The sequence below is a fragment of the Hemiscyllium ocellatum genome, chromosome 30 (assembly GCF_020745735.1).
Source record: "Hemiscyllium ocellatum isolate sHemOce1 chromosome 30, sHemOce1.pat.X.cur, whole genome shotgun sequence".
In the NCBI taxonomy this organism is placed as follows: Eukaryota; Metazoa; Chordata; class Chondrichthyes; order Orectolobiformes; family Hemiscylliidae; genus Hemiscyllium; species Hemiscyllium ocellatum.
The window spans coordinates 48,380,743-48,408,483 of NC_083430.1; the positions used below are offsets into that span (position 1 = coordinate 48,380,743).

Consider the following 27,741-nt stretch of genomic DNA (forward strand, 5'->3'; position numbering starts at 1 on the left):
CCTCCAACGCATCTCGCCACATCCCACACCTCTATCCTCAGACCCCACCCCTCCAACTGTAACAAGGACAGAACCGCCCCGGTGCTCACCTTCCACCCTACCAACCTTCACATAAATCAAATCATCCGCCAATATTTCCGCCACCTCCAAACGGATCCCACCACCAGAAATATATTTCCCTCCCCACCCCTTTCCGCAAAGACCATTCTCTCCGTGACTACCTGGTCAGGACCACGTGCCCCAACAACCCACCCTCCCATCCTGGCACTTTCCCCTGCCACTGTAAAACCTATGCCCACACCATGTCCCTCACCTCTATCCAAGGCCCTAAAGGAGCCTTCCACATCCATCAAAGTTTTACCTGCACATCCACCAATATCATTTATTGTATCCATTGCTCCCAACGCGGTCCCCTCTACATTGGGGAGACTGGACGCCTCCTAGCAGAGCACTTTAGGGAATATCTCTGGGACACCCGCACCAATCAACACCGCCCTGTGGCCCAACATTTCAACTCCCCCTTTCCACCCTGCCGAGGACATGGAGGTCCTGGCCCTCCTTCACCGCCGCTCCATCACCACCAGATGCCTGGAGGAAGAATGCTTCATCTTCTGCCTCGGAACATGGGCGGCACGGTGGCACAGTGGTTAGCACTGCTGCCTCACAGCGCCAGAGACCCGGGTTCAATTCCCGCCTCAGGCGACTGACTGTGTGGAGTTTGCACGTTCTCCCCGTGTCTGTGTGGGTTTCCTCCGGGTGCTCCGGTTTCCTCCCACAGTCCAAAGATGTGCGGGTCAGGTGAATTGGCCATGCTAAATTGCCCGTAGTGTTAGGTAAGGGGCAAATGTAGGGGTATGGGTGGGTTTCGCTTCGGCGGGTCAGTATGGACTTGTTGGGCCAAAGGGCCTGTTTCCACACTGTAAGTAATCTAATCTAAAACACTTCAACCCCAGGGCATCAATGTGGACTTCACCAGTTTCCTCATTTTCCCCTTCCCCCACCTCACCCCAATTCCAAACTTCCAGCTCAGCACTGTCCCCATGACATGTCCTACCTGCCTATCTTCTTTCCGCCTATCAACTCCACCCTTCCCCCCCCCCCCACCCCACCCCCCGACCTATCACCCTCATCCCCTCCCCCACTCACCCATTGTACTCTATGCTACTTTCTCCCAACCCCCACCCTCCTCTAGCTTATCTCTCCACGCTTCAGGCTCACTGCCTGTATTCCTGATGAAGGGCTTTTGCCCGAAACGTCGATTTTACTGCTCCGTGGATGCTGCCTGAACTGCTGTGCCTTTCCAGCACCACTCTAATCTAGCCCTTTGAGTTGAATGACTTGTTTCTGAACTTCAGGGATTTGAGGATGGTTTTTTTTGCTCAATGCTTTACTTAAAGAAAGACTGTTTACATGTGTAATTGGAAGTGTTTTTGTGATATTCTAATGAAGTTGTTCACTGTCTTTACTTATGTAAAATGAAATGATCAAGAAAGAAATTTCAACCGGTCTAATCATTCCATGTGGATTTAGTGCTGTTTTTTCACTTTTTTTTGATTCAGGTTCTGGATGTGGGCATACAGTCTTTGGTCCTGAAAGTGGTACTCTGGCTTCCAAGAACTACCCTGGCACTTACCCGAACCACACCTTTTGTAAATGGGAGCTGCGAGTTGCATCAGGGAAGAATATCATTCTGAGGCTTGGTGACTTGGACATTGAGTATACTGAGGATTGTTCATCCAGTTCCTTGAAAGTCTATAGTTCATCACCTGCTAACATTAGTCATGGTAAGGAGTTAATGTACTGAGTAAATTTGTCAATGTAAAGTCATAGAGATGTACAGCATGAAGACAGACCCTTCAGTCCAATCCGTCCATGCCGACCAGATATCCCAACCTAATCCAGTCCCATTTGCCAGCACCTTGCCCATATCTCTCTGAACCCTTCCTATTCATATACCCATCCAGATACCTTTTCCAAATGTCATAATTGTACCAGCCTCCACCACTTCCTCTGGCAGCTCATTCCATACACAAGCCACCATCCTGCGTGAAAATGTTGCACCTTATGTCTCTTTTCTATCTTTCTCCTCTCACCCTAAACCTATGCCATCTAGTTTTGGACCTCCCCGCCCCACCCCAGGGAAAAGACCTTGTCTATTTACCCTATCCATGCCCCTCAAGATTATATAAACCTCTGTAAGGTCACTCCTCAGCCTCTGTCGTTCCAGGGAAAACCGCCCCAGCCTTGTTCAACCTCTCCCTATAGCTTAAATACTCCAACCCTGGCAATATCCAGATTGTGTAAAGGGAACAAGACACATTAAGCAAATGCAGCCAAAATTGTGTTATCATGCAGCTATTCTGATCTGTTATGGGACTGGCTCAGTATGGCTAGTAGGAGATTTTAATTGGTATAATTTTTTTTGTGTGATACATCGAACTGCTCCATTGAAAGAATGTTATATCTTAACATGGATGACCAACTTGCAGTCAGTAAGACAATCTGCTGTGAATCTGGTCCCTAAGCACTCTTGAACTGAGTTTAGAAGTGTTATACTTTGGGAGGAATTGCATTGCCCACCATATTGCTGAGCTGGGTATATTGATTCTTTTCAATGGAGTGCAATGAGTATTTTTGCGTTGCAGCGGGCTGGATACAGGAGTACTCCCACTTTCCATTGGGGACCCTGGGTGGATTGTGCTGTACCACGCCTCCACAGATTGCTGTGGTGCACACACTCCCAGCCCAACTGTTTGTCTTGTGGTCTTGTGAAGTCCATGGAACTTGCATATAGGCAATTTTAATTATTTGAAAAACTTTTTTTGTGCTTTTGGTTGCACCACAGTCCTGATTTTCAGTCAACTGGTGTGGGGTGGGGTATGGGCAAGTCAGAGGATTTCCCCTGGGCCTGCTTCTGGGATTTGCTAACTTGGCTAATAATAGGACCAGGCAGTGGGATGTGAAGGGGGTCATAGTTTGACTGTCTGCCCTTCCATGACTACATTCATGCCTGGGTGTCTTTGGAGAGAGAGAACATGGTGTCCACCAATACTCTCGATGCCTTTAGAGAGTGGTGGGCACTGTAGGGAATGGAGTGCTTTATTTAACCCTTCCAAATCTCTTTTGGTTTAGCCTTCCCTTTTGTCCCAATCTCTGTCTCCTTTGTGCATTGACCCTTAATAGGCTTTGCACATAAATTAATCAACTGGAAAATATGAGTGATTTACTGTTGGTGGTTAAAAGATGACAAAAAAATGTATACCACAGGTGAAAATCGAAAGAACTGCAGATGCCGGAAATCAGAAATAATACAGCAATTGCTGAAAAACGCAGCATGTCTGGCATTATCTGTGGAAATACCATGGATGGTTTGGGTTTTGGGGGAAGAAAATATTCGGTTGGTTCTAAGAGTATTTCTGGATATGGGAAAAAGAGGAAAGAATGATTTTGCAGTTTGGACAGAATCAGATTTCAAAGTCCTCAGCAATATGAAAGGGTTTTGGTAGTTGCTGCTTCTGCATTTCGATGCTGTGAACAGTTGCATATGTTTGCATCAATTTAACTTCAGAGATGGCATGTGCAGTCATTTCTTCATGTACAGGTGTAAGTAATAATTTCTACCTTGATAGGTGGTTTGCAGCATAATCATGCAGTTTACAATCCAAAAATTGAGTAATCATTGTTATTTGTCCTGAAATGCTATTTGCTTTATTTCCTTTATATGATAAAATAAATTTTCTATTGTTCTATCCATTTGTACAGTGCAAGCCAGTTATCTGTGAATATTGCAACATTAAGGAACTCTTCAGAACACATTAGTAACTTTTAAGGCCTACTGCTGGTTGCTATGTCCAGTTCTGCCTAGCAATAGGGGTGGGGTTTGTTGTGAGGTTTTCACTACTCGCTCAAAACAGTCAGATGTCAGTTATTGCTAGTCCAATGCGGAAAATGAAGAGCAGACCCCATGCTTGAGGTGTGCTGGGAACTGTTGAGAAGGGCACTGTTTCTCTACTGGTGGGACTCAGGAAGATAGAAGTGGGCGGCACGGTGGCTCAGTGGTTAGCACTGCTGCCTCACAGCGCCAGAGACCTGGGTTCAATTCCTGCCTCAGGCGACTGTATGTGTGGAGTTTGCACATTCTCCCCGTGTCTGCGTGGGTTTCCTTCGGGTGCTCCGGTTTCCTCCCACATTCCAAAAATGTTCAGGTTAGGTGAATTGGCCATGCTAAATTGCCCATAGTGTTAGGTGAAGGGAAAATGTAGGAGAATGAGTCTGGGTGAGTTACGCTTCGGCAGGTCGGTGTGGACTTGTTGGGCTGAAGGGCCTGTTTCCACACTAAGTAATCCAATATTCCAGGAACAGTTTGATAATTGTTTGTAGTTAGGACACAGAAGTCCTGAGGGCAGTAGGTGCACCTAAGTGTTTGCAGCTTAGAACTTGAGAAAAGCCCTAGGATCAGTTGGGGGTGGGGGGGATCAAAGATCAATGCTGCAGAGAGTGGGGTGAAAGAAGTCCACAAGCGGTATTTTCTTGGTCCACTGGAAAAATTTGGGGCAGTGCCAGTTTGGTGAAACTAGCTGTCTGCAGAAAAACTGGAGTTGCACCTGAGAGTTGGTGATCGAGACCCACTTCCCAGACCCAGGAGAGAGTAGATAGGAAGGTGTGAGAAACTGGTGAGGCAACCTGTTGATAGAATGGCACTTTGAAGGAGTTCAAAAGCTAGATTTTTGCAAGAGAAGAAATAGGAATCTTTAAAATGTTTAAATGGGATTTGGTGACCTCATGTCACTGACACCTAAGTTTGCTGGAAATCCATGGGATTTGCAAATTGATGTGCTCTGTGAGGAATTCTAATTCTAGGAAGGAATGGAGCAGGAAATTACAGTCCACCACCCCTGTGGTGGGGAAGTTATGAAAATTCTGCAGGATACTTGACATTTGCAATGGAGATTCAGATTGTCAGATCCTAGGGCAGTCAGCATGGTTTGAGAAGGTAAGGTCATGTTTGACAAATGTAATCATAAGTGGGTTCTAGATTAGAGTGGTGCTGGAAAAGCACAGCAGTTCAGGTAGCATCCGAGGAGCAGGAAAATCAACGTTTCGGGCAAAAGCGCTTCATCAGGAATACAGGCAGAGAGCCTGCAGGGTGGAGAGATAAATGAGAAGAGGGTGGGGGTGGGGAGAAAGTAGCATAGAGTACAATAGGTGAGTGGGGGTGGGGAGGGAGGTGATAGGTCAGGGAGGAGGTTGGAGTGGATAGGTGGGAAGGCAGATAGGCAGGTAGGACAGGTCATGGATGGTACTGAGCTGGAAGTTTGGGTGAGGTGGGGAAGGGGAAATGAGGAAACTGGTGAAGTCCACATTGATGCCCTGGGGTTGAAGTGTTCCGAGGCGGAAGGTGAGGCGTTCTTCCTCCACGCATCGGGTGGTTTTGGAGCGGCGGTGAAGGAGGCCCAGGGCCTCTATGTCCTCGGCAGAGTGGGAGGGGGAGTTGAAATGTTGGGCCACAGGGCGGTGTGGTTGATTGGTACAGGTGTCCCAGAGATGTTCCCTAAAGCGCTCTGCTAAGAGGCGTCCAGTCTCCCCAATGTAGAGGAGACCGCAACGGGAGCAACGGATACAATAAATGATATTGGTGGTTGTGCAGGTAAAACTTTGGGTGTGGAAGGCTCCTTTGTGGCCTCGAGAGGTGTGGGCGCAGGTTTTGCAATTCCTGGATGGGTGGATGGGTTGTTGGGGGGCATGGACCTGACCAGGTAGTCACGGAGGGAGTGGTCTTTGCGGAAGGTGGAAAGGGATGGGGAGGGAAATATATCCCTGGTAATGGGGTCCATTTGGAGGTGGCGGAAATGTTGGCGGATGATTTGGTTTATGTGAACGTTGGAAGGGTGGAAGGTGAGCACCAGGGGCGTTCTGTCCTTGTTACAGTTGGAGGGGTGGGGCCTGAGGGCGGTGGTACGGGATGTGAACGAGATGCATCGGAGGGCATCTTTAACCATGTGGGAAGGCAAATTGCGGTCTCTAAAGAAGGAGGCCATCTGGTGTGTTCTGTGGTGGAAATGGTCCTCCTGGGAGCAGATACAGCAGATGCGGAGGAATTGGGAATACGGGATGACATTTTTGCAGGAGGTAGGGTGGGAAGAGGTGTAATCCAGGTAGCTGTGGGAGTCATTGGGTTTGTAAAAAATGTCGGTGTCAAGTTGGTCATCATTAATGGCGAAGGAGAGGTCCAGGAAGGGGAGGGAGGTGTCAGATCGTCCAGGTAAATTTGAGGTCAAGGTGGAATGTGTTGGTGAAGTTAATGAATTGCTCAACCTCCTCGTGGGAACATGAGGTGGCTCCAATGCAGTCATCAATATAGCGGAGGAAGAGGTGGGGAGTGGTGCCGGTGTAACTATGGAAGATGGACTGTTCTACATAGCCAACAAAGAGACAGGCATAGCTGGGGGCCATATGGGTGCGCATGGCTACCTCTTTGGTCTAGAGGAAGTGGGAGGATTCGAAGGAGAAGTTGTTGTGTGAGGACCAGTTCAGCCAAACAAATGAGTGTCGGTGGAAGGGAACTGTTGGGGACATTGGGAGAGGAAGAAACGGAGGGCTTGGAGGCCCTGGTCATGGTGGATGGAGGTGTGGAGGGATTGGATATCCATGGTGAAGATGAGGCGTTGGGGGCCGGGGAAACGGAAATTTTGGAGGAGGTGGAGGGCATGGGTGGTATCTCGAATGTTTGGGGAGTTCCTGGACTTGGGGGGGAATAGGACAGCATTGAGGTAGGTAGAAATGAGTTCAGTGGGGCGGGAGCATGCTGAGACAATGGGTTTGCCAGGGTGGTCAGGCTTGTGGATCTTGGGAAAGAGGTAGAACCGGGCTGTGCGGGGTTCCCGGACCAGGAGGTTGGAAACTGTGGCTGGGAGATCTCCTGAGGCGATGAGGTTCTGTATGGTCTGGGAGATGATGGTTTGGTGATGGGGGGGGTGGGGTCATGATCAAGGGGGTGGTAGGAGGAGGTGTCATCGAGTTGGCGTCTGGCTTCAGCAGTGTAGAAGTCAGTGTGCCAAACTACCCACTGCGCCCCCATTATCTGCTGGCTTGATGGTGAGGTTGGGATTGGAGCAGAGGGAGTGAGGGCTGCACGTTGTGAGGGTGAGAGGTTGGAGGGGTAGACAGGTTGAGGCAGTTAATATCCCAATGGCAGTTGCAAATGAAGAGGTTGAGGGCGGGTAATAGGCCAGCGCGGGGTATCCAGGTGGATGGAGTGTGTTGGAGGCAGGCAAAGGGGTCCTTGGAAGGTGGGCGCGCGTCCTGATTGTAAAAATAAGCTCTGAGGTGGAGGTGGCGGAAGAAGTGTTCGACGTCACGATGTGTATTAAATTCAATCAGAAGTATTGATGTGGGTCATAAATTTGTGGTGTTTGTGAACATGAGCAAATATTTTGATAAGGTACTTCATGGTTATTGATATGTGCTTCAGGTTAATTCTGGATGCTAAACTATAAATTGTGTAAATATATGCATTATAGACTGTACTATTGTTTTAAATTTGATTAGTACAATGTACTATTGTTTGTTCAAAACTTGGAAATCTTGTGGTTTAGTTGTGCTACCTGGGATCTCAAACTTTGTTTTTAAAAATTATATTCCTGGTCCTGAGCCAGATCACATCGTACAGCCGCCAAAATTGTTTTCAGCCAATAGCATGAGTCATGAAGGCTGTGTTGCTTGTCTAATACCAGGGTTAAGGATAGCTCCTCAAGGCTGGAGAGAAACTCGGAGAGGGAGGGAAGGGATCATGTTGGTACCAACGACTTTGACTGAAAAGGGGGTGGTGTTGAATGTTTTTGAGCAGTTTGAAACTAACTTGAAAAGCAGAACCTCCAAGGTAATAATCTCAGGATGACTACATGAGCCACAGGCAAACTGGCCTAATGGTAAATAACAACATCAAGTAGATGTCAGGAGCCCTGGGGACCAATGATTTTCAAATCCTTTCTGGCCACAGGTGAGATACCACAAGACCATCATTAAAATTCCTCACAACCAGGCAGTTACAGGCCAGTCAGTCTAGCCTCTGGTGGGAAAGTTGAGAGTTTTGAGGTACAGATTATGTCTGCACTGGAGACATGGATTTACCTGGGATAGTCAGCATGGATTTGTTAAGGGAAGGTAATGTTTGACAAATATTTGAGATGGTAACCAGGGGTGTTGATGTGGGTAAAGCATTTAATGTGGTTTATGTGAAATTTAGCAAAACTTTTCATAAAGTACCTCATGGCAGACTGGTCAAGACAGTAAGACTGCATAAAATCCAAGGGAAAGTAACACATTGAATCCAAAATTGGCTGAGAGGCAGGAAGTAGAAGGGTGACGTTAGATGGATATTTTTGTGACAAGATGTCTCTGTTCACTGGGGCTCTTTAGGGCTCAGTGCTGCTGCCCTGTCTGTGGGTGGTGTACATCATTGATTTGAATTTAAGTACAGGTATGACCAAGATGTCACAGAGACATGAGGACTGGTCTGGTGGTATATAGTGAGGTTAATAGCCATACACTGCAGGAAGATAGCAATGGATGTGTCAGGTGTACAAAGCAATGGCAAATGGGAGTCAACCCATAAAAATGTGAGGTAATGCATTTGGGAGAGCTGAGAAGGCAAGGAATTGGAGGACCCTGGAAAATACTGAAGATCAAAAGGACCTTGCTATGCCTATCCACAGATCCTGGCAGGAAGAGCAAAAGTCTAATAAGGTGGTAAAGGAGGTATATGGGATAAGTTTTTATTACACAAAGCACAATTGCAAGGTGGTTATACGGTGAATGGTTAGGCCACACCTGGAGAAATTATTAAATATTCATTTATTGGGTTAAGTGTGGATATCACTGGCTGGGCCAGCATTTATTGCCCATTCCTAGTTGTCCATGAGAAATGGTGGTGGACTGCCTTCTTGAACCACTGCAGTCTGTGGTAAACCCACAATGTTATTAAGGAGGGAATTCCATGATTTTTGACCCAGTGATGATGAATGATATAGTTCCAAGTCAGGATGGTGAATAACTTGGAGGAGAACATGCAGGGAGTGGCTTTCCCATGTGTCTGCTGCCCTTGTCACTGTAGATACTGCTGGTTGTGGGTTTGAAGGTGATGTCGCAGGAGCCCTTGGTGAATTTTTGACGCATCAGATAAAAATTTTGTTTCTGATTTCTGACGATGAGCATATTTCCCGACGCTCTTGATGACCATCACAGCTATGCACTTGATTGTAGTGGATCAAGGCAAAATCAATGATGCTCCCATTCTTCCAGCATTCTTGCTGCTTACTGCTTTACACTGGCTCCCAGTCGAATGAGACTGCGTTGGGTCCCAGTTGAATAAGATTATAATTTCACAATTCTTTGCCTCATTTTCAAATCTCTAAGGATCTCGCCCTTCCCTATCTCTGAATCCTCCTCTACCACCACCTCATCCTCCCCCTCCTCCTCCTCCTCCTCCTCCTACAACAACAACTTTCCAACCTCTCTGTACTTGTCGATTTATGGCCTCCTTTGCATCCCTGATCATGATTCTATTTTTGGTGACGCAGCTTTTAGCTGCAAATGCCATGTGCTCTAGAATACCCTCTCTAAAGCTATCCACACTGCCCATTCCTCCTTCATTGTAGTGGATCATGAAATGCATCAATCAAGTGAATAGCGGTGATATAGTCATCAAGAGCGCAGGGAAATATGCTCAACGTCAGAAATCAGAAACAAAGTTTATCTGATGTGTCAGAAATTCACCAAGGGCTCCTGAGACAGCACCTTCAAACCCACAACTCCTTCACCTGGCTTAATATATCCTTATGTGTCTTGTTGACAGACCTTATGGGATAGTGCTCCTGTCAAATAGCCTCCGATGTTTATCTACATTAAAAACACTATATAGATGCAAGTCGTTAGAATTCTCGTATGTTTCCTATTGATATCTGAATATTCTGAGTCCATGCGTCACTTGTAAGTTTCTCTCAAAGGTTCTGAAACTTCAGTGTCTTGTTTATAAAAGAGGTACACAACCAATTTCTCAAAATAATGGTGTGAAATTCAGAAAATGTTTAATAATGGGACCATTACAAATGGTTTCTGCTGCTTTAAAATACGTGGTGTGAACTGGACCACGCTGGAAAAGAGCCGTTTATAGTTTCTGCTTTTGACTTGTAGGTGTCAGTGTTGGACTGGGGTGTACAAAGTTTAAAATACCAGGTGATAGTCCAACAGGTTTATTTGGAAGCACCAGCTTTCGGAGCGCTGCTCCTTTATCAGGTGGTTGTCCTAGTTCCAACCACTTCTCTTCTGTTGTTCATAGTGAACTGCACACATCAGGCAGAAGTTTGGACAGAAGGGAATTTGGACAGAGGGAGAGCATTTAATAGGTTGAGAAGATATGGGGTAGGGAGGTCCCCCGCACCCTCCTGCCTCTGACCCACTGAGACTGAAATGGGAAGGCTCACAGAAAGCAGAGCTTCTCTCGTGACATCAATCCTTTCTGCTACAAATTGCCTTCTCAGGCAGGTGGGACCCTTGTCAGCTGGACTAAATACCACCCATTTACAAAGGATGTTGCTGGGGTTCGAGGGTTTTAGTCAAAGGGACAGGCTGAACAGGCTGGGGTTATTTTCCTGGGAGCGTAGGAAGGGGAGGGTGACCCTTATAGAGGTTTATAAAATCATGAGGGCTCATGGATAGGGTAATTAGACACGATCTTTTTCCTAGGATAGGGTATTCTAAAACTGGAAGGCAGAGGCTTTAAGTGAGAGGGGGAATATTTAAAAGGGACTTCCGAGGCAACTTTTTCACACGGAGGGTGGTGCCCGTATGGAATGAGCTGCCAGAAGAAATGGTGGAGGCTGGTACAATTACAACATATTAAAAGCATCTTGAGTGCATGAACAGGAAGGGTTTAGAGGGATATGGGCCAAATGCTGGCAAATGGGACTGAGGATATCTGGTTGGCATGGACAAATTGGACTGAAGGGTTCATTTCTGTGCTGTACAACTCTGACTCTGTCTGTATTTCCTACTTCCTTGACCCAGAGAAGGGGAAAATGAATGGAAGATCCCTTCTCCTCATTGCTACACAGGAGTATCTGTTGGAAAGGTACATGTGTGAGCATGAAATGAGACAGAAACAAGCTCTGTCGCCTCTGCCACCCAATGATGGCATTGTCTGTCAACACAGTCTATTGCGGTAGACATGAGGAATGATTATCCTGGGCAAGATTTTAAAGAAAAGCAAGATTGCTTGTGGGTCTTAACCTCAGCATGATGTAATGCCTTCAGGGCAGGATGTGTCTTTTAATAATAGTTCTCAACAATCATAATTCTTACAGCATGATCCTCAAAGATAATCATTGGCTATTAGTGTTGAGCTCCAGTCAACAAGACAGAACTAATATAAAGTGCACAAACAAATACTTTTAAGAAAGCAAATTACTCCGAACATTTCCAATGGTTGTGCAACAATTCAAAGTCACTTTCATTTCAGTCTTATACATTATAATTATAAAATGATCATTTAAATTTTTTGCATGAAGAAAATTCCCAGAAGAGTCACAAATGTACAGAAGGAGGCCATTTTGTCCAACAGAGCATTATACCTTTGTGTCAATCTTCGATCTTTTCCCCACACACTTGCACATTGTTTCTATTTTAGTAATCATCCAAATCCCTCTTAAATACCTCAATTGAACTGCCTCCATCACACTTCCATGCAGTACCTTCAAGACCCCAGCTGTTTGCAAGGTGATAAAGCCTTTTTTTTCTCTCCAATCGCATTTAGTTCTTTTGTAGATCACTTTGAACCTGTGCCCTCTTACTCTCTACTCCTTTCCAGGCACAAGCAGACTTTTTAATTGCAAAACTCTAAGGTAGTTGATGATTCTGAGACTGTGTAATTATTTGGGCTGCCTTGGTTGCCAGAGTATTTCTGGACTGTGAATTTATTCTAAGTTCAGTTTTTAAAAACTTAAGCAGCATTTTATTGCTATCTTTCTCTTGTATTTGTGAATGAAAACATTCCAAGAACAAGTGTTGATCAGATTCATGACCCTTCAAACATTTGAAAGAATGATGTTTAGCTGCTGTCTAATTCTTCAATAGCACTGTGATTTGATGACTCTGTAAAGACAGCAACAGGGAGGTGACTAATTTCAAGAGCTGCTATTTTGATTGATGACTGTAATGACAACCAGGAAATAACAAATGAGAATATGCACAAAATGAATTAACAGTGCAATGTCTGTTTCAGCCTGGTGTCTGAAATTATTTTTCTGTTTAATTTTGGTACTTTGAGCCACGACCCCAAAACCAGTCCTTTCACCTCAGACAGAGCGTACAGATCCAGTTCAGACTATGCTGGAGAATCTCAGCAGATCTGCTGGCATCCGTGGAGAGAGAAACAGTTAACATTTCGAGTCCAGGATAACTTTGTCAAAACTTTGACTTTAATTGCAGAGTTGCTGCAAAGTGAAACAGCCTTGCACTGGTGATACAGTGAGAGCTTATGTTGACATATTCCAAATGACACTGTTTTGATGTGGTGTTAAGTATTACTTGTGAAAGTCTCTTCTGAACAATGAAGATTTGAAAATGGATAAATATTCTGGAATTATTTTATCACCTTTAGGGCCTGAAGAATACTAATATGCTGCTTTGACACAGGCAGTCAAGTTTGTGGAATAGAGCACATGTTAGAATAAACTACATGTGACATTGAAAGTACAGACTTAAAGGGCCAAAGTCCTTTGCTTATTCAAACATTGACACTGAAATTAAAATTCTCAATGCTGAAGCTTTTGTGAGTAACTGTAATCAACGTAGCCTTAGAGTGGATTGTATTCCACTCCTACCAGTTTGTGTTCACCATTTTTGTGGCAAACAAGGGTTGGGTTAGGTGGCAAGTTAAACTCTTAAATTTTAAAACCTTAACCCAAGCTATCTTGGGTTAAGGGTGGCACGGTGGCACAGTGGTTAGCACTGCTGCCTCACAGCGCCAGGGACCTGGGTTCAATTCCCAACTCAGGCGACTGACTGTGTGGAGTTTGCACGTTCTCCCCGTGTCTGCGTGGGTTTCCTCTGGGTGCTCCGGTTTCCTCCCACAGTCCAAAGATGTGCGGGTCAGGTGAATTGGCCACGCTAAATTGCCCGTAGTGTTAGGTAAGGGGTATATGTAGGGGTATGGGTGGGTTGCGCTTCGGCGGGTCGGTGTGGACTTGTTGGGCCGAAGGGCCTGTTTCCACACTGTAAGTAATCTAATCTAATCTATCTTGAATTACCCCCACCCTTGCTTGTTTATGAGGATGGAGGGAGGAGTGAATAATTATCATTGAATCCCTACAGTGGGGGAACAGGCCATTTGGCTCACCTAGCCCACACTGACCCTCTGAGGACCATCCCACCCAGACCTGCCCCATAACCCTACATTTCCCTTGGCTAATCTCCCTAGCCTAGATACTAATGGGTAATTCAGCATGGCCAATCCACCTAATCTACATTTATTTAGTCTATGAGAGGAAACCCATGAGGAAACAGGGAAAATATGCAAAGTCCACACAGTAACTCCGGTCTGGAATCAAATCCAGGTCTTTAGCACTGTGAGATAACAGTGCCACCAATGGGACCACGTCCCATGAATGAATTCTTTTAAAAGGCAGGTGTTCATCTCATCTGTAAATAAATATAGTGAGATTTTGTTACACAGAGAATTTGTTAGAAATAATTAGTTTGAAATCCTGCAATTGACGATAAAACAGCAAGTTATCCAGAACTCAATATTTTTTTGAGCATTTAAAGGTAATTTTAACTTCGATTTAATTGTGGTTACATTTATAGTCCTTATTAAAGAGAAGATGCATTATATATGGATGTGATTCCATAATTGAAGTTATTCTGTATGCTAGTCTATACAGTCCAGATGAATTCAATAGTTTCAGTTGTTTAATACACAGCAGTTGAAAATTGTGACCAATCTACATCAAGTACATTGCCACAATGAATGAGAATCAAATTTCATTTAACTGAACTATTTTTAACTCTGAAATCTGCTATATATGCGCAGTCACTTACAGACTCATTGACTAAGTGCTCCTTAATCATCATTTCAGACTGCCACGGTAAACCCTCTTTCTACTTTTTCCTCTCTCCACTTTGTGGCAATGCACTTGATGCATATTGGTGACAATTTTCACTATTCTGCTTTAAGCACCCTACCCTGCCAGTCTGGAGTATCTGGGCTGTGGGAGTCAGTACATTGCTTTTTGTTGAGGTTCATTCAAGCAGCTGCATGACACAGGACTGTGTGCTCTGTGGGCTGTTCCCCAGGATGCGCATTGAGACAAACAAACATCATCTGTGCCTGGAGAACCATCAGCTCTGTGAAAGATTCTCTTGGGTCTGCCTGAAACTTGTTGGCCTTCCAGAGCAAGGTGTTGACCCTGACTGAGTGTTGCAGACTGGTACATTCCAAGGTCCAGGACTTCGTGCTGCAGGACACACTGAAGCTCAGGGCAGCTGTCACCAAGGCACAGTGAGGAAAGACCGCTATCTGAGGTCTTTCTGCACAAGTTAAATGGGGCCTGTTCAGTTCTCCGACCCTCTTGCTGCCTCAAGTGCATGTAAATATAGTCTCTCTCAAGTGAGAGAAGCCTTTTAGTTTGTTAGGATAGAGTCAAACTCCAATGTTTGTTTGTTTCCTCATATGCTACTGTACAGAAATAAACTGTTTGTGACTGTCTGTCTGTATGTATACGTGTTTGTGTGTATATATGTGATTTTCTTTATGAATAAAGTATACTCTTGAAATTAAAAAATAAGTCATTGCATATACTGTCTCTGAGGCCATTGGCTCTTTAGCTCTCAGTAAGGGTCTTGCACTCCTGTTTTATTGTGAGGGTGGCAGAGCTGGGCTGGATTCATTAGGAAACCAATCCTCTTGACTATTCAGGGATTCCTGCTGTATTTAGTATACTTATGAGGATTCTGCGTTGTTGCAGATTGATTTTAGTTCTGATGCTTTCCACAGTTGAATATCTTCCTGACCAGGAATTACTTCCTTCAGGGTGTGAGGGGAAACAGACTGCTTTGAGCAGAAAAACCTAGCCAGATTGGCCTAGGGTTCATGTGCCGAATGTCTCCTCAGACGGATACCAAAATGGGGTCAGTAATAATCTGGAACCTTTCTGATTATTTACTGTAATTGAATGAAAGGTGTTTGCAACTATTCCTTTTGTTATTCAGCTTTTCCAAGATTCTGCTGCACCTTTATGGGTTTTATCCATGTAATGAACAGTATCACAGCCAAGAAAAACAGAAGCTTTTAAGATTTATTTTTCAAACGCCATGACTGTCCAGCACCACTCGCTCTGGTGATATCTGAAAGAGTGAGGGTCCTTCAAAATGGAAGTTCCCTCAGAAAAGCGAGCATTACTCCACATATCTAATTGGATCGAATAGACAAGCCCCAGTGAATGGAGGGAAACTCCCTCCAATGCCAGTGTAAGGGTGACTTTTGTTTCAAGCCAGCCTTTTCCTAGCCAAAATCTCTATCTGCAATGACCACCAACTCCACCCCCACAACTCCCTCCTGTTGAAGCCTCCTACACAAAAGGCCTGCATTGACCCTGCAAACAGCCTGGGAAAATAATTGGACCTTCAGCTGTTCAAAATCATAGTCCTCTTGCATTGGGCAGGTAGCCAAGTCAATGTTTCCCTCACTGGGAACCGTCTCCAAGGCCAACACCGTCATGGAGCGCCATCATGACGTAACCCCCTGGCACTTTACTGGCCTAACCACCTCCATTCCCACATCAGAGCTGGCGAAATTCTCCTGTAACCTTGGCCTAAGGGGGTCAGCCACTTAGAACTGAGATTTCATCATTCAGTGGGTTGTAAATCATTGACATTTTCTATCCCCAAAGGCTGCAGCTGCTCAGTTGATCGCAGAATTCATAAAATTTCTACAGTGTGGAAACAAGCCATTTGGCCCAACAAGTCCACAACTACCCTGTGAAGAGTAACCCACCCAGACCCATTCTCATACCTTATTACTTACTTTTCCCCTGACTAATATACCTAACCTACACACCCATGAACACCATGGGCAGTTCATCATGGCCAGTTCACCTAACCTGCACATCTTTCGGTTATGGGAGAAAAACTGGAGTAGCCGGAGGAAACCCGCACCGACGCGGACAGAATACGCAAGCTCCACACAGACAGTCGCCCAAGGCTGGAATCGAACCCGGGTTCCTGGCACTGTGAGGCAGCAGTGCTAACCACTGAGTCACTCTGCTGCCCAGTTGACTGTCGGAGATGGAGATGAGGGGATTGGGCAGAAGTTAGGTCTGAGGATCACATTGATCTCTAGGTGCCAGAGAGCATGCTCCAACTCCCCTTTCTCACCTTTCACCATTCACTAAAGGGACAATTTTTAAAGCCATTGTCCATTTTCAAAATCTGTGCCCAACGAATGAGTTAATGTTTCCTTTAGTCATCGCCCATTTACAAGAAAGGCCCAACATATTTACATACTCGCAAACAAAATCAGAAGTGTTTCCGATTTATATCATCTTTTGGTTTGTATTTACATACTCTATTGCTTTTAAAAAAGCAAGATGGTTATTAAGCTGATAAAGGAGCTTTCTGCAAACCGTTTTGTATAAATGTTTGTTGCCTTTCTGACCATTCGTTTGATAGTGTTAATCATTTCTGTACACTGAAAAATATCATTGTTTAGTATGTGTCACATTGTGCAAAGTATTTCAGACTGACTCACCATTGCATCTGGTGTCTGTAGGTTGTATGTCAACATTCGGATGTGATACTGTACAGACTAAATACTTTTATAGTGGGGCTTTGTCTGACGTGTGACACTGCTTTGATTTAACTATCTGTTTATCTCATGATGCCCAAGTTAAATACTCGGCATGTTAACAACAATTGCTCATGATGTAGTGCTCTGAATATCTCTTATAAATTGTGACAGGTTGATAGACATGTTCTTAACTGTTTCAAACCAACATGTGAATTACCTGTCACGAGATTCTGATTGCTCCTTTTTTCAGGGAACTGGTGCCTGGGCAATGAATTAGGAAAAAACGACTTTGGCATTTTATTTGACAATTGTAACCACTTATAAACTTCTAGGTTCATTTAAGATCTCAGGTCCATTTGTTGTTTTACCTGCTCATTGTGATCACCTTGTGCCTGATCTACAGGAGGCAGTACGTTCTCAGAGTTTCGTGATGTATTTGTGTAAAACCTGATGTGAGAATCTCAAATGGCTGACCTTCCTCATCTTTCCAAAGGTCAAACTTCATACACATTGTGGATGTAGATCTCTCTTATTCACTTCCAAAGAATGATTAAGAACATAAGGTACAGGAGAATCATCCAGATCTTCCACAAAAATTCCACTTTCTTGTCATATCCCTGTAACCCAGCTTTCCTAATAATCAATCAATCTTAGCTTTGAACTGACTCAATACTGAGAATACACAGGTCTCTGGGTTAGGAAATTCCAAAGATTGACAACTCTAAGCGAAGACATTTCACTTCATCTTGGTTCTAAATGGCCGACCCCACCCCTTTATCATGACTCCTAGTACTGGGCTCTTCAGTCATTGGAAACAGTCTTTCAGCATCCGTTGGTCATCACCGGATCAATAAGATCTCTTCTCTTTCTTCTAAACTCGAGGGAGTATGAGCCTACTCTACTCAATTTCGTGTCATGTTCCAGAGATCAGCAATTTTAACTGAGCAAACTGTATAATGTTTCAATTGAATTTGGAGTTTTTAATCAATGGGAACATCACCATCTGCAAGTTCCCCTCCAAGCTACTGACCATCCTGACTTGGAAATATATCACCATTCCTTCAGTGTTGCTCAATCAAATCCTGAAATTCCCTCCCTAACGGCATCATGGATCCACCTGTACACAAGAATTGCAGCGATTCATGAAGGTAGCTCACCATTGACTTCTCACACAGTATATGATTTGATAGATGATTTGGCCATGCTAAATTGCCCATACTGCCTCGGGATTGTGCAGGCTAGACAATGGACAATGCAGGGTTACAGGGATTGAGTGGGGGGTAGGGTGTAGTCTGGGTGGGATGTTGTTTGGTGGGTTAGTCTGGCTCCAATGGAACAAATGGCCTGCTTCCACACTGAAGGGATTCTATGATCAAAGTTTCATGAGTGAATTTAAAAAAGTGGTGTCAGCAGTTTTCCTAAGACACATTATTAGCTAGGCTTGATTGGAATATTTATTTAGTTACCTCGAGTTGTATGCCATTTAACTCTCAGAAAAATGAGATCAATAAATTCCTTGCTAAATGAAGTAAGTATACACATTCATGGAAGGTAGAATAACTAACTGCGTTTTACGCAGATTGGACAATTCTCTGAATATGGGAAATCAAACGGTGAACTATCCCACATTTGTAAATTATCATTTGCTGCTCAATAGACTTTAACCTTGTAAAGGTAAACTATGAAATGCAAATAATGTGGTTCCTTGGCTGTTTCTTTGTTTTGGTGTTTCCACTTAAAAAGGAAGAGATTCTGAGACTTATTTCTGATGTTGATGATCTCTAAGATTGGACTTGCTCTCCCAGAAATCATGGGAGATGGACCTAACTGGGGACAGATTCCTATTCAAGATATAGAATAGATACACTGAGGCCCAATTTTGGACTCCGTTTCCTTCCAACCTAACATTAAACTGTACAATTACTAAGGCAACCACATAAAACAGGTATTGAATCTGTTATTTTATGAATGAGTGTACTAATTTATTTCATTTAGTAAGGATTCAGTTTATTGTTTTCATTTTTCTGAGAGTTGACTGGTTCTGGCTTGGTTATGGATGGAAATATTCCTGATGAAGGGCTTATGCTTGAAACGTCGAATTCCCTATTCCTGAGATGCTGCCTGGCCTGCTGTGCTTTGACCAGCAACACATTTTCAGCAGTGGAAATCAAGCATGTCAAGTTTATTTTAGATTCAAAAATGGCAACTTGAGTTTGTATAGTGTCTTTACCACATCAAAATAACTCAAGGCGTTTTACAAAGTTTTATCAATAAAACATTTTGACACCAAGCCACAGGAGGTGATATTGAACAGATTACCATAAACTTGGTCAAAGATGTACCAAAGATTCCCTGCAGGTCCAGGATTAATGAGGCTGATGTGCCCTACATTCAAAAGTAGCTTTTTCTTTAAATTATTGATGATTTTTCAAAGCTCTCTATGCTTTATTGTCACATATATTGAATGAGTGTAGTGAAAAGTTTGTACATCAGCAATTTTCTTATCCAACAGGAAATTCAGGGCTATGGGGAGAGTGCAGGTAAGTGGAGTTGAAATGTCCATGATTAACAGTGGAGTGGACTTGTTGAGCTGAATGGCCTTACTTCCACTCTTATGCCTTACGGTCTTATGGTCTTAATTACAGAGCCTACTTTGATACAAGTCCCTAGGCACAGCTTCTTTAGTTACAAAGTTTTAGAGAATACAGAAATAAAATGTGAGTGAAGCATGAGATTACCTCCTCCTCTAGCACTTACCAGAAACTTCCTATAAAACCTGTGGCCAGTGCCTGCAACCCCTCAAATTATCATAATGAGGCCCCATCTCAAGCCATTCTCAGGCCTCACAGTTTGGGAGCCTTTCATTTTTCCACATTTGCATCCAAAATAACAATAAATTTCTATCCCAATGGCTAAGGAGAAATTGAATAAATATCTGACAAGGAAAATGTTTGAAAATTGAATGTATAGTGAAGAGAAGTGGTAGCAAACAGATGAAGAGAGTCAACTCAAGCGCAGAGTTATATAGCCTCCAGGCGTGATATAAACTTGGTGATTTATGAATTCTTATTTATTTTATTCCTTTCCTTAGTGGAACAGCTGATGCAGCTCATTGCAATAATCTTCTTCAAGTGAATGGTGCTTTGGTCCTGGCCTGTTGCCGAACTCCATTAATGAGCATGGAAGGCTAATATATCAGTTCAGTGCTGTGATAGATAAAATTATCAAGGGACATTGATACAGACTTAGCCTTGCCAGTAACATACTTTCTGTGGAAAACCCTATGTATTATATTTTACTACTTCTAATGGCTGGAAGTTTGGCAATTTGGAAACATCGAAATTACTTCTCCACACAGTCATGGAGTCTCAGAGAGGTACAGCATGGAAACAGACCCTTCAGTCTAACTCATCCAAGCTGACTAGATATCCTAGATAAATCTAGTCCCATTTGCCAGCATTTGGCCCATATCCCTCTGACCCCTTCCTTTTCTTATACCCATCCAGATGGCTTTTAAATGTTGTAATTGTACCAGCCTCCACCACTTCCTCTGGCAGTTCATTCAATATATGCACCACTCTGTGTGTGAAAACGATGCCCTTCAGGTTTCTTTTTAAGTCTTTCCCCTCTCACCCTAAATCTATGCCTTCTGGTTTTGGACTCCCCCACCCTGCAAAAAGACCTTGGCTACTTCCCCTGTCCATACCCCTCATGATTTTGTAAACCTTTATAAGGTCACCCCTCAGTCTCCAAAGATCCAGGGAAAACAGTCTCAGCCTACTCAGCCTTGCTCTATAGTTCAAACCCTCCAACCCTGGCATCATCCTTATAAATCTTTTCTGAACCCTTTCAAGTTTCACAACAATCTTTCAATAGGAAGGAGACCAGAATTGAACACAGTATTCCAAAAGTGACCTAACCAACAGCCTGTACAGCAGCAACATGACCTCCCAACTTCTATACTCAATGCACCAACCAATAAAGGAAAGCATACCAAATGCCTTCTTCACTATCCCATCTACCCTTGACTCCACTTTCAATGAGCTATGAACCTGCATTCCAAGGTCTCTTTGTTCAGCAACACTCCCCATGACCTGACCATTAATTGTATAAGTCCTGCCTTGATTTGCCTTTCCAAAATGCAACACCCCACATTTATCTAAATTAAACTCCATCAGTCACTCCTTGGCCCATAGGCCCATCTGATCAAGATCCTGTTGTACTCTCCGATAACCTCCTTCTCTGTCCACTACACCTCCAATTTTGGTGTTATCTGCAAACTTACTAACTAGACCTCCTATACTCACATCCAAATCATTTATATAAATTACGAAAAGTCCTTCTGAAGTCAGATTATATGTAATCTCAGCACACGTCCAGACCATTAGAACAAATGGAGGAAGTATCACTACCCCAGAAACGAGATACATTGGCAGAGATTCTGAACACGCAGTTTCCATACATGTTGCAGACTATGGTTAGTAATGGTGGAGGCTCCAGATTAATTTTTCGTCACATGGCTGACAGTTTTTTCCTGTTCTTAACTCTGCCGCTGATGTGTGTTGGAAGGATTTACAGGTTAATTCCCTCGCCAGTTGGAGGATAGCTGTTGTAAACTCAAGTTCAGTTTTAATCTTGCACCAAGTATTACTCCTTACTCTCCCGTCACCCTAGGGTGACGCTGAGGCAATCCATGCAGCTTTCCAAAACGTGAGCAGTTTGGAAGCAATGCTCAGCTTTGTGGTATTTTCTGACCGTAGCTGGGTGGGAAGGACACTGGCAGAGGCCAAGCCTGCTATGACCTGTCATGTTAAACCCAGCCAAGACATTTGCAGGAGATTAGGGGGTGGATAGTGCTGTGGGAACAGCATTGGAAACTGTAGACTGTGGTGTGTGCTGGAAATTGCAGGGCTCTCCCTTCCTCATCTTTAAAACTTACAGGGCACAAATTGAGGACGAGTCCTGAATTTTGAGTAAAGCCATTTCTTGATGGCACTCCTCTCAGCTGGCTTTTCCAGGTTTGGTCTGCACAACAAAATGTGAGGAATCTGCTTGAAATTGTGCTGTTTTCATGGTGGATTCAGAATTGGTGGTTTGCTTGGCCGCCACACTCAAGACAAAAGGGCAAGCTGATTGTTGAGATCTGCTACACTCGCTTGTCTATAACCTTTTAAGGAGTTGTTGCTATGCTCCAGAAGTTGAGGTGGGGTGTTTGTAAGCCCAGGTCCAATCTCCGTCGTCCCAACTCACCGCGGTATAAGCCCTTCACCAGGAAGAGCTTATGCCCGAAACGTCAAATTTCCTGTTCCTTGGATGCTGCCTGACCTGCTGCGCTTTTCCAGCAACACATTTTCTGCTCTGATACTCCAGCATCTGCAGACCTCACTTTCTCCTGCTGCAATCAAGTCCCACTACTCCCAGAGTTGTTGCAAACTAATGAAATGCCTAATTTTACTGAACTGTCTGATATAGGCTAAAGACTATGCTGACCAATTTTAATTTCATTAACAAGGGAATGGCTATTTATTGTGATCAAACTATTTTTGACCAATGGCAAAAAAGAATCATGAATAGCTAACTTATAATGCAATAGCTTAAACATTACCCCTTTTTAAAATTCCCATATACATACAAACAGACATGCAAAGGAACGAGAGACAAATCCTGTGGGTGGAGAAGGAAAAACAAACCTCAGAGGGACACCGATCTGGCAGCAGTCTGGAACACAGTCATTGATGAGTTACACCTTTTTTGGTTTCCTTTCAAATTTTCCAAGTCTTTCCGAATGATACTAAGTCATGTCTGCACCATTTCTCAATCTTTCATTCACTGCTTGACGATTGGAGCTTTCATTAGTTTGGGAAGTGTTTTCTTTTCCACAGGGGATTTGCTGAGAGACCAACTTACAAAGAAATGTGCGGGAAAATAGCTATTTACCCGGGATTTTCTTTTACTTTTCCACACAATAGGAGGAGAAGGTTGAATGCTTTCCCTTCACAGGTTAGATGCTTTACTGATTTACCTGCACCTAACGGTGGTGGGTACCTGCCCAAAAACCAATCATGTGATTGTTACTATGCTAAGCCTCCTGAGCCTACAACAATAGTTTGAAATTGAAATAGACAATTGGAAGACTGGTTCTGGGTGAAATTGCCCAAAACACAAACAAGCAGTGCCTTGCTGTCTAGAAATCTCCCTCACTGCTTGAATAGGACTATACTGGAGATAAAATTCATAATGTGTTTCAGCAACTTGTTTTTAAAACTGCGAAGGGGAGGTGGTGGACAAGTGATATTATCGCTAGATTATTAATCTAAAGTAACATGCTCAGGGCCCAGGTTCTGGGGACCTGGAATTCAATAAAAATCCATATTTCAACGTCTAAAAGTGACCGTGCAACCGTTGCCAATTGTTATAAAGCCCATCTGGTTCCTTAATGTTCTTTAGAGAAAGAAACTGCCATTTTAACTTGGGCTGGCTGACATGTCACTCCAGACCCATAGCAATGTGCTTGACTCTTGACTATCCGTTAGACAGTTAGGACTGGGGAATAAATGTTGGCCTAGCATTTATATTGTGAGTGAATAAAAAAAGTTTTCTTAGTTTAAAGCAGTATCTTCTCTTTTATTCTACAGCCCAACGGGAATATTTACACCATATTAACTGTAGTTCACAAAGGGCCTGCTTCCTCACCTTTCCCTATGCTTGTGGAGTGATTTCTCTTACAATTAATTGTCTCTCTATAATGGAGAGAGATGTCTCTGGTCCATTCTAGGCAATGGTACCTTACTAATACAATACTTTGGAAGAACTTTACGTTACTGGGAAAGGTGGTGATGTGGTGGTAATGTCACTAGGCTTGTAATCTCGAAACTGAGGCCAATATTCTGGGGGTCTGGCTTTGAATCCCACCAGGATAGATGCTGAAATCTAAATTCAATTTTTTAAAAAATCTGGAATTAAAAGCTAGCCCATTGGCGAACACTGGTGATTGTTGTAAAAACCCATCTGATTCATTACTCTCCTTCAGTGAAGGAAATCTTCCATCCTCACCTGGTCTGATAAACATGTGACTCCAAACCTAGTCATGTGGTTGACTCTTAACTCCCTCTGGACAATTAGGGGAGGGTAGTAATGCTGGTCTAGCCAGGGACATCCTCACCTCATTGACAAATAAAATAGTTTGATCAATGTTTCTGATGCGCTGATCACTCAACAGTTGTAAAATCTCTACACCTCCTCCCACCCTGCCCCTGTAAAAACTCCATCCCATATTCCCAATTCCTTCGTCTCTGCCGCATCTGCTCCCAGGAGGACCAGTTCCAACACCGCACAGCCCAGATGGCCTCCTTCTTCAAGGACCGCAGATTCCCCCCAGACGTGATCGACGATGCCCTCCACCACATCTCCTCCACTTCCCGCTCCTCCAACTGCCACCAAGACAGAACCCCACTGGTTCTCACCTACCACCCCACCAACCTCCGTATACAACGTATCATCCGCCGTCATTTCCGCCACCTCCAAACGGACCCCACCACCAGGGATATATTTCCCTCCCCTCCCCTATCAGCGTTCCGCAAAGACCACTCCCTTCGTGACTCCCTCGTCAGGTCCACACCCCCCACCAACCCAACCTCCACTCCCGGCACCTTTCCCTGCAACCGCAGGAAATGTAAAACTTGCGCCCACACCTCCTCCCTCACTTCCCTCCAAGGCCCCAAGGGATCCTTCCATATCCGCCACAAGTTCACCTGTACCTCCACACACATCATCTATTGCATCCGCTGCACCCGATGTGGTCTCCTCTATATTGGGGAGATGGGCCGCTTACTTGCGGAACGCTTCAGAGAACACCTCAGGAACGCCCGGACCAACCAACCCAACCACCCCGTGGCTCAACACTTTAACTCTCCCTCCCACTCCACCGAGGACATGCAGGTCCTTGGACTCCTCCACCGGCAGAACATAACAACACGACGGCTGGAGGAGGAGCGCCTCATCTTCCACCTGGGAACCCTCCAACCATAACAACACGACGGCTGGAGGAGGAGCGCCTCATCTTCTGCCTGGGAACCCTCCAACCACAAGGAATGAACTCAGATTTCTCCAGTTTCCTCATTTCCCCTCCCCCCACCTTGTCTCAGTCAATTCCCTTGAACTCAGCACCGCCCTCCTAACCTGCAATCTTCTTCCTGACCTCTCCGCCCCCACCCCACTCCGGCCTATCACCCTCACCTTGACCTCCTTCCACCTATCACATCTCCATCGCCCCTCCCCCAAGTCCCTCCTCCCTACCTTTTATCTTAGCCTGCCTGGCACACTCTCCTCATTCCTGATGAAGGGCTTATGCCCGAAACGTCGAGTTTCCTATTCCTTGGATGCTGCCTGACCTGCTGTGCTTTAACCAGCAACACATTTTCAGTTGTAAAATCTCACCAGACTCACTATTAGAGAAGGAAATCAGCCATTTGTACACAGTCTGACACACATGCCAATTAGGCCCAGAGCAATGTGATTGATTCTTAAGCGTCCCCTGAAATAGAGTAGCAAATCTATTAGGAATGGGCAGTTAAAAACTGCCAAAGCCAGTGACGCCCACATTCCATGAATGCATAAAAACGAAAGATACATATTGGAACATCCTAAAGTCACGAAAGGCATGACATAAATGCAAGATTGTTTTCACTTCTTTGTTTAATAAAGATCTTGGCAGTCCAGGTTTTTCATTTTACTGGCAGAAAATTGTTCGGTATTCATTTCTGCCTTCTAAGCTCTAAAGCTAATAGTTAGGAAAGGTCACACAAATTACATCTACCCACGCACCAGCTGCAAAGCCATCGCAGTAATATTGACTTTATACGGCAAATTGTTCACCATTCTCAGCAATTTTGTTTTTGCACTTGTATAATTCACACATTTGCTTTCATTGGGAGTTTCAATTCAATCTCAAGATCGCATTATGCATGTATATGAAAGAAAAATGAAATTAAAAACCATATTAGAATTCATCATAAATGCATGGTTCACAGAACAGAGATCACTTAATGTTTCACATGGAACAATAGAACACAGTTAATCATCTTTGCATCAGTCTTATTTAGGCTTTACAAGTTATTGTGTTTATATCGGTCATTTAAATTCCTAGTTTGCCATATTTTGCTTCTCATGAAGTGACTGAAACAGGCAGTTAGAATAAAGTAATCCTGTCAACCAAAGTTTCTAAATTCCAAACTTTGGATGGAAACACTTCAATCATGATTCTATGTAACCTGCCAAATTAGTTTGATATTAAGTAAACCTGTTTGTGATTTGTCTCCGAACCAGGATCTGAGACCATAAGACCATGAGAAATAAGAACAGGAGTAGGCCATTTGACCCCTCACGCCTGCTCTGCCATTCAATAAGATCACGGCTGATCTGACATTCCTCATGTCCATTTTCTTGCCCTCTCCCTGAAACACTTGTTTCTTTGACTGATCTACCTCAGCCTTAAATATACAAAAGGACTCTGCCCCCACAGTTCTCTGTAGCAAGGACTTCCAAGGTCTCTCTCTCTCTCTCTCTCTCTCTCTCTCTCAAGAAATTCCTCCTCATCACAGTCCTAAACTGGTTCCCCTTTATTCTGAGACTAAACCGTCTCATTCTGGAATCTCACATGAAGGGAAACATTCTCTCAGCATTTACCCTGTCATGCCTCTTAAAAAATCCTTGATGTTTCAATGAAATCATGTCTCATTCATCTAAACTCTAGTGAGTAGAGTCTCAACCTATTTAGCCTTTGCTCATAAGACAATCTCTCCATCCCAGGGCTCATCCTAGTGAACCTTTGCTGAACTGCCCCGCCCCCCCCCTCCATGAAATAATATCTTTCCTTCAATGAAAAGCCAAAACTGCTCACAGTATCCAAATGTGGTCTCACCAGCACCTTGTACAATTTCAGTTAGACTACTTTATATTCCAACCCTCTTGAAATAAGGGCCAATGTTCCATTGGCCTTTCTGATTCCCTGATCTGTCTGGACTGTCCCTATGCAAACAGATCAACTTTATTTGAATCTCTTAATTTCCAATTTTCTGGTATCGGTTTTTGTACTGTGAGTGTAAAGTGCTGAAGCAGTACAGTTGGAATGATCTAAGTTCAGTTCAGCAGTAATAATTTTACTTTTCTACCATATATTCTGTTTTCCAATCATCCCAGCAACCGCATCACCCATTTCACTACCAGCCTCTCTCCCTCTGAAGCCAGTGTCATGTATTAGAGTGCAGTTACTGGATCACTGTGTCCTCCAATCATTCCTGATTCTCATATTAATATTTCCAACTTTTGTTTTATACGGGAGCATTGACCTAATTACTGTGTCAACTCTTTGTCAAAGTTGTCGTGTTGGAATAGTCACCTTTAATCGAAGCTCATTGTTTCAGTGGACTTTGGTCTTTGGCTCAGAGATAGATTTAGGATTACTAAAACGATATTCACTGAAGTTTTGAAGAATGAGGGAAGATAAAAATATCTAGGTATCGGTAACAGAACATTGGTTAGGCCACTGTTGGAATATTGCGTGCAGTTCTGGTCTCCTTCCTATCGGAAAGATGTTGTGAAACTTGAAAGGGTTCAGATAAGAGTTACAAGGATGTTGCCAGGGTTGGAGGATTTGAGCTATAGGGAGAGGTTGAACAGGGCTGGACTGTTTTCCCTGGAGCATCAGAGGCTGAGGGGCAGCCTTATAGAGGTTTATAAAATCATGAGGGGCATTCATAGGGTAAAAAGACAAGGTCTTTTCCCTGGAGTGGGGGAGTCCAGAACTAGAGGGCATAGGATTAGGGTGAGAGGGGAAATATATAAAAAAGACCTAAGAGTCAACTTTTTCATGTAGAGGGTGGCACATGTATGGAATGAGCTGC

General features: G+C 44.0%; 1 protein-coding gene across 1 annotated transcript in view; it reads left to right on the plus strand.

The window, feature by feature from the left end:
• si:dkey-34d22.1 (discoidin, CUB and LCCL domain-containing protein 1) overlaps window positions 1-27,741 on the plus strand; it is a 142,213-nt gene that overhangs the window by 40,107 nt on the left and 74,365 nt on the right. The window contains exon 2 of the mRNA XM_060847378.1: window positions 1,560-1,784. Within this exon, the coding sequence (XP_060703361.1) occupies window positions 1,560-1,784 (225 nt within the window). The remainder of the gene's footprint in view (window positions 1-1,559; window positions 1,785-27,741) is intronic.